Source organism: Trichogramma pretiosum, unplaced genomic scaffold (assembly GCF_000599845.2).
Source record: "Trichogramma pretiosum strain Unisexual culture from Peru unplaced genomic scaffold, Tpre_2.0 scaffold4, whole genome shotgun sequence".
NCBI lineage: Eukaryota > Metazoa > Arthropoda > Insecta > Hymenoptera > Trichogrammatidae > Trichogramma > Trichogramma pretiosum.
The window spans coordinates 1,685,453-1,692,405 of NW_019641688.1; the positions used below are offsets into that span (position 1 = coordinate 1,685,453).

The window sequence follows — 6,953 nt, forward strand, 5'->3', positions numbered from 1 at the left end:
GGTGCTGCTCGCGGACAATGATTTGAATGAACGACAATTTGATTTCTAGTTTTATTCTCTGCAAATAGTCTCTCAAATTCTTCGACGAAATAATTAATGAAAAATAGTTTCGCAAATTTTGCGCGATCGCTGCCTATAAAGAACGCATACAAATATAATTAAGTTTATTAAGCCAGTTAAAACGATATAAAATGACAAGAAGGAATGATCGGATTGTGCCAACGCGTCGCTACGAGAAGAAGCCTTTTTGAAGCAGCAGCAACTACAACCGATCCAAAACCAAAACATCGATAAATGCAAGGGCGTCGAAACAGTTTACTACACAATATGCAGTCGGAAGCTCGATCGAATGCGCGTCGACGACAGAGAGACGGCAGCGGCGTAAGCCTGTCAGATTATATAGTCGCGCGTCTGTCTGTTGTGTATGTAAACAAATATATATATCGAGACGCAGCAGCAGTCAGTGCTTGGCAGCGACGACTCTTACAGTGCTCCGAAGCTCGTTGTTGGCTGGCTGGTGCTGCAGATGCGACTTTAAAATACGAAAGTAAACATTGGCGGCGTGACTCTCTCATCGGAGCAGAAGCGCGGCTACAGCGGGGCACGTAATCGCACGCGCGCCTATTTCATATCGTATATAGGTAGTAGGTATGTGTTGAACTCGGAAAGTGCATGTGCGAGTGCAGCGGCGTGCAGGTATATTATTGCTAAACTGGAGCCGCGTAAGTATCGAAACTATGTTTGTCTGCGAGAGAGAGAGAGAGAGTGCTGATAGCTTGGAAAAAGGCACTCTACAGCTTACGAGTGGCTACGCAGTTCAATCCTCTCTTTTTCTCTCTTTCTTTTTTGCAGGCTAAAAAGTAGAGTGCGGTTACGAAATTTTTTTTTTAAATATACAGCTGTGCGCTGCGCTGCAGCTCGATCGAGTCGGGTGCCTCTCGCGCAGCTCGCATGCGTGTATATGTTTCGTACAGATATATAAGTAAGCTACATAGCGAAGCGGTGCTCAACAGGGGACTGCGGCAGCTCGGGAGTAATAAGACATGAGGCCGGATTTTTTCGCACACTGCACATACGCAGCGCATAAAACGACCGTAAGGCACCGCGCGCGCCAAGTTGAGCGTATAGCGCAAGCAAAACGGTATAGCAGTCAGTCCTCGCGACTTGTCGCTGCTGCACACACGCACGAGCTTGATCTCGGGGTCTCGCGTAATATTAAATATTCGGAGCGGTGCAGCTCTTTTATTTTCTTTTTGATCGTTCGTCGTGAGAACATGAACTCTTTTACACTCCGTTACTTGTATAGTGACTGAATAAGTAATAAGTCAGTGATCTAAATATTGGATTTAGGAGCCGCGCACTTTTTTTATTACAACGTGAGTACATATATCAATGATGCAGGCAACGTAGCTCGTTGTCGTCTACCTTATAATGTATAATTTACAAGCTACCAGGCTCGCAGTGCAGTTGCACCGAAAATGTGTTAATGTTTACTGCGAAACAAGCGCGCAGGGATAGAGATAAGCCCGGCGCGTATCGCCAACTCCATATACATACTGCCTCGCATCGCATCTCTCGAGTGCCGTAACGCCGTTTTCGTAATCAATCTTTTCGCAGCTTGTGCGCGCTGATGATATATTTATAAAGCGTCCGCTTATTCGGCTGATTGGCTGCGCAGTGCACGCGCGAGCATTTTCTCGGGATCAATCATGCGTTTCGATACATGGGAGAGACTATTTTCGAGTCTCTCGAGTGCGGCGCAACGCTATGTAAGGTGTTGTTGTTGTTGTGTTGTGTGCCTGCCTGTATCTACCCCACACACGCGTTTTGGCGCCCGACCGCCGGCTGCGCGCCGCCGAATCACGGGTCCATGACATCGGCGCGGTTATAAGGCGACAACAACGCAATAAGCGCAACGATATTATTTTACCTTTTGATATAATACCTATGTATGATTTTCATATTTCGCAATACGTGCGCGATAATACGCGGCCGCACGGCTCGCGAGATGTTGATAAGAGCCGCCGTTTTAACAGGTGTGGCGCGTCCCTCGCGCGTTTATATGCCTGCCGTATGCGTGTGTTGTATTAAAATGTGCATTAACAGGCTGCTACGTACTGCTACTGCTGCCTGTTGACGAATGTGCAGTTTTGACCGCGTGCAACTGCCTCACTCGAATATAGTGTAAGAGAGTGCGAACTGCGCGACTTTCGGTCGCAGCTCCTATATACCTGTAAGCTATTTACTCGCTTCCTCGATTGACCGCGACGCAGAGACTTTTCTTTTGCTCCGCACTGCTGCCTGTGGCCTCTCCTCTCCTCACTGTGTCTCTGTCTATCTCACTCTCTCTCTCTCTCTCTCTCTCTCTCTCTCTCCTCATACGCTTATGTACACCTATAATATAAGCACCTCGTATACGTTTCAGTAATAATTCGCAATCCAGTGAGTCCAGACGTCGCGCGAGTAAACCACGCGCGCTCTACTGAAATCGTAGGCAAACGCACACACACGAGAAAAACCACTTGAACAAAGCCAGCGTATTATTATGGCCGAAGCGGACAAATCGAGTCCCGGAGCAGCCGATGCTGCCGCCGCCTTGACCCTCAGCGAGTACCTCGTCGCCTTCGTCCTCGAGATCGTGCGCAGCCCGGTGAATATCGGCCTCGTCGCCGTCATCGTGCTGCTCGTTTACAAAATATTCTTCAGCAGCCACAAGAACCAGGAGGCCGCGGCGCCGATCAAGCAACTGCCCAAGCTCAGGCGGGACTTCACCGTCGAGGAGCTGAGACCCTACAACGGCACCGGTCCCGATGGCAGGATCCTCGTCGCCGTCAACGGCAACGTCTACGACGTCACCAAGGGCGCTCGTTTTTATGGACCAGGTGAGACAGCGTTTTGTTTCTTGTCCGCGATGCGGCTAGTTTTTGCGCTCCTATAGCTGCTGAAACTTGATGAGTCACTACAGAACAACACTTCAAGTGTTGTGAAATTAACATTTGTTCGGTTCATGAGATTTCTCAACATGTTCAGAGGATAATTTACAAACTTATTTATCATAATTATTTCTAATGACACCCTATTGCCCATTTGGACCATATTGATATATCATCAGATAATGTAATATTCAGTTTTGTTTCAATTATGCAAAAAAATCAAGTTTCTGACTCATCAATAAGAATTGTGTAATTTTAATTTTTAAGTTTGTAAATTCCATACTAATTTTAATGAAAAGTACCCATAATTATACCAATTTTTCATAAAAAGTATTGGTAACATGCAATCCATAATTTAATTCAATGAACTCCTCAACCGAAATACTAAACTTGCATTAAACTTTTTTAGGTGGACCCTACGGTGCATTTGGAGGTAGAGATGCTAGTCGTGGCTTAGCTACTTTCTCAGTTGTTCCAGGCAAAGATGAATATGATGATCTCAGTGACTTGCAAACGGAAGAAATGAATTCCGTCAAAGAATGGGAAGAACAGTTCAAAGGTAAATATATTTTTAAAATGAATATATTAACTATAAGTTCTAAGTTATACTGAAGTTCTATATACAGTAGTTGTAAATAAATAGAATATTTTTGAATACAAACTTATGATGTATTAAACATGAGATCAATGTATGTGGTCAAAGTTTAGTTTACTAAATTCTGTAAAAAGTTTTAAAATTTTATTGCATAATATTCTTTAAAGATTTTGTCTTGATTTAAAATTTATTTCACCAATGTATTTGTGGAAATGAATTATGTAATTTGTTATCAATAATCTGATGAAAATTTAATATTTAATATGTAATAAAAACTATTTGTTTTAATAACAGAGAGATACGACCTTGTGGGAAAACTTTTGAAACCTGGAGAACCTCACACTAATTATTCAGATGAAGAAGAAGAAGAAGGAAGTCAACAAGACAATGAACCAAAATCTAAAAATGAATGACCACTTTAAAAAAACATCTAAAGAAAATAGTTTAAAGAAATTGAGCAAATTATATTCACTTAATACCGCGAGTTTTGTGAATAAGTTGGATACACAGCTTAATCAGGGCCGTAGCCAGAAAATTTTTTCGGGGGGGTTTACCCGGGTTACTTATGTAGCTTGGGTTACCATTAACAGAAGGTAAAATCCCAAATTTCGGGGGGGGTTCTGACACCCAAACCCCCCCCGCTGGCTACGGCCTTGAGCTTAATACTTTTTAACCATTGTGCTCATCAATTTTTTAATCAAATGTACAAAAACTTGGAAATAATGATTCAAACATTTATTAAACTTGAATGCAACGTAAGTGAATGAATGTATATTTTGAATGTTAGATATTCAAATGCGAATATTCAAGATGATTGTTGGAAAAACATTACTTGTATATACAAATGTGTGTTGATCTTATAAGCATATAATCTGAGATTTAAAATTTCCTCAAGAAAATCAAATTACTTTGCAGTTGAACTTAAACTGCAAAGAATGTTGCTAACATTTTAATATTTTGCTATTACCGTTGGAATTATTACACAGATTTAAAATCTTCAGTAACTGAAAAACAGTGAAGAAATCAAAAGACTAAAGTGTGCATTTGAAATAAAAGCATTGTTTTTTATAAAACTTGTGAAATTAATAATTAATAGGGTACCAATTGAAACAGCACTCGGACTAAACATTTTTTATCAAGATTAATGGTTTCATTTATTATGTGAGGTTGTTAGTACAAAGATTTTTTAATTGGCTACTAAGTTAAGTGAAGTGTACTACTTTTATGTATGGATTAATTTTTTTTTAAATTGTACGCATCATATAGTAGTAGTCGTGTCTATTAAGCAGGGAGTTTTCTTTGGTACATTGTTTTACAAAAAATAAAAATAACAATTTTCTTACAAAATATTTATTTTAGCATATTTTTTCATGGCTGTTCTGAAAATTCATTTAAAAATCATGCAGCAACTAGTCTATCGATAAAAAATTTATTTGTAAGGTTTTTTCTTTCAATTATCAAGTTATACCGTTGTTGACAATTAAATAAAAAAATATATTATTTTGCATAGTAATAACTGTTGTAAAATTCTTTGTACATTTATCTTTATATATTTGAAGTTTAACTTTATGGGAAGTCAAAATAACATAAGCATGCCTATTTTTTCCATGTACAATTATAAAATTACATGGTAAAAATTATTTAAAAAAATATATTATTTGCATTGGTAGTGCTCATACAATTTAAATGATTTTTTATCGTCATCTATCTTCTTTTTTATTGTTGAAAATTCGAGCCATACAATGTGAATATTTTTTTTATAAAAGAGTGGATTTGCAAAAGTTTGTAAAAGTAAATGCTTTCCAATATAGATCATTGAAACGTTACTTTAATTGAAACAAAAAAAATCTGTTCCCACGAGTTCAAGGGGTTGCTAATTACTTTGCAATTCATGAGCGAAGAAACGTCGAGGCCACGTTGTAAGCTTCAAACATATGCCAAGATCGTAGGCGGCCCACCGCTGACATCTCAAGAAGTTCGTATTATTTATTTTTGTATATCATAATGAAAGAAGGAAGAAGTGCCGGTGCAAGGTGTCTTCATGTACACAATATAGGAAAATACAAATGTCACAAAGTGGTTTGACGGTATTCTCGAGCATTTGCGTAGATGGCAGTTTTTCACCGCACATCCACCATCTAGCTATGATTTCTTGCTTTGTGGACGTTCGGCTAGGTGAACAGATCATCGCTCATATTCTTACTTTACATCATTTTGAAGAACGCTTTGTTCAACTTAAATCGACTAAATTTGCAATAAATTTTGCAGAATAATAATTTTTGATAACAAAATGGTTAATAAAAGATTAAAAAAAAAAATCATAATCCTCAAATATAATGACATTAAGGGAGGTTTTTTTCAACCCTTTAGTAAAAAACAAAGCATATGCTTGATTAGAACTGCATAATTAGAACAAATACAAATTAAAAAATATTTTCCAATTTTAACTTTTTCATTAATTTTTTTCGAAACATATGTTGATGGGTAATTTGAATTTTAAGACTCCCTGGGGAAATGGTAATCAGAATTTTTTCAAAAATATTCAAATTAATTGATTCCATATTAAGGTTACAAATTTGTTTATTGGACGCATTAAAAAATAATCAGATGTTCCTAGAAAACGCAACATATTGCCAGCAAAAATTAATGAATTCGCGATTGCCATCTGGAAGCGAAAAGTGACACGCTGGCAAAGGCAAAAACGATCGAGTACATCTACAATGATATGATCGGGACTCGGAAGGACCGAGTCCGTGCTTAACCTCTTTTCGGAAATCAGCACAGTAGGTAAGCGACAGTCACGATATCATAGTTGCAGTCAATGGACATCTCTTGTGTTTATATGCAGGCCGAGCTAAGCCTACATAATGCATTTCAACTCGTTGCTCACGTGTGCTGCTGCTACATGCGGCGTTTATTCCTTGAAAAATTTGAATGAAAATACGAGTCAAATAGGGCGTTAATGATGATCATTAACGAAGACATTCAGCCGAGTCATCGCATACGTGAACAGGTACCAGCGTTAATGGCTTTCTTAATGACCCGATGAGTAGAGATCTCCGATAAGCTACTATAAAGCCAACAATCCCGACCGAATCCGTACCATCAGAATTAATGGGTTTACGAACGAATAGAACTAATATTTAATGACTCCACCGATAGATAGTTTAATCGATTCTCGATCGGGGAAAAAAAGGTCCGCGCCCGAAGTCGAGTTTAACAAAAAAATGGTGGACAACACTCCGAAATGAATCCGAACCTCGACACTCGTATACGATACATAATGTCGTCGTGTCTTGTGAGTGCTGCCCTGCAGTGTACGGTCGAAATTCGAATTTGCGCATCGCAAAAATTGAACAGCGGCGGCAGCAGGCAACCCGCTCAACACAGCTCGACTCTATTTACACAGCGTCGCGCGATGTTAT

At 39.1% G+C, this 6,953-nt stretch overlaps 1 protein-coding gene across 2 annotated transcripts; it reads left to right on the top strand.

Moving 5' to 3' along the window:
* The first annotated feature begins 638 nt into the window (after positions 1-638).
* Positions 639-4,178, top strand: LOC106656082 (membrane-associated progesterone receptor component 2). Of its 2 annotated transcripts, none has more exons than XM_014376738.2 (4): positions 639-722; positions 2,426-2,882; positions 3,343-3,492; positions 3,823-4,178. In XM_014376738.2, the coding sequence occupies exons 2-4, from the start codon at positions 2,546-2,548 to the stop codon at positions 3,939-3,941; spliced, it is 606 nt and encodes a 201-aa protein (XP_014232224.1). In that variant the 5' UTR covers positions 639-722; positions 2,426-2,545; the 3' UTR covers positions 3,942-4,178. The 2 variants fall into 2 exon arrangements, with proteins under 2 accessions (XP_014232224.1, XP_014232223.1); XM_014376737.2 differs by lacking the exon at positions 639-722 and adding an exon at positions 1,144-1,376.
* The last annotated feature ends 2,775 nt before the right edge of the window (positions 4,179-6,953 follow it).

Excerpts from the sequence above, each read along its gene's own strand:
- LOC106656082 (XM_014376738.2), top strand. The coding sequence starts at position 2,546 with ATGGCCGAAGCGGACAAATCGAGTCCCGGAGCAGCCGATGCTGCCGCC. Across the intron at positions 2,883-3,342 it reads CGCTCGTTTTTATGGACCAG|GTGGACCCTACGGTGCATTT; the intron begins GTGAGACAGCGT and ends AAACTTTTTTAG. Across the intron at positions 3,493-3,822 it reads ATGGGAAGAACAGTTCAAAG|AGAGATACGACCTTGTGGGA; the intron begins GTAAATATATTT and ends TTTTAATAACAG.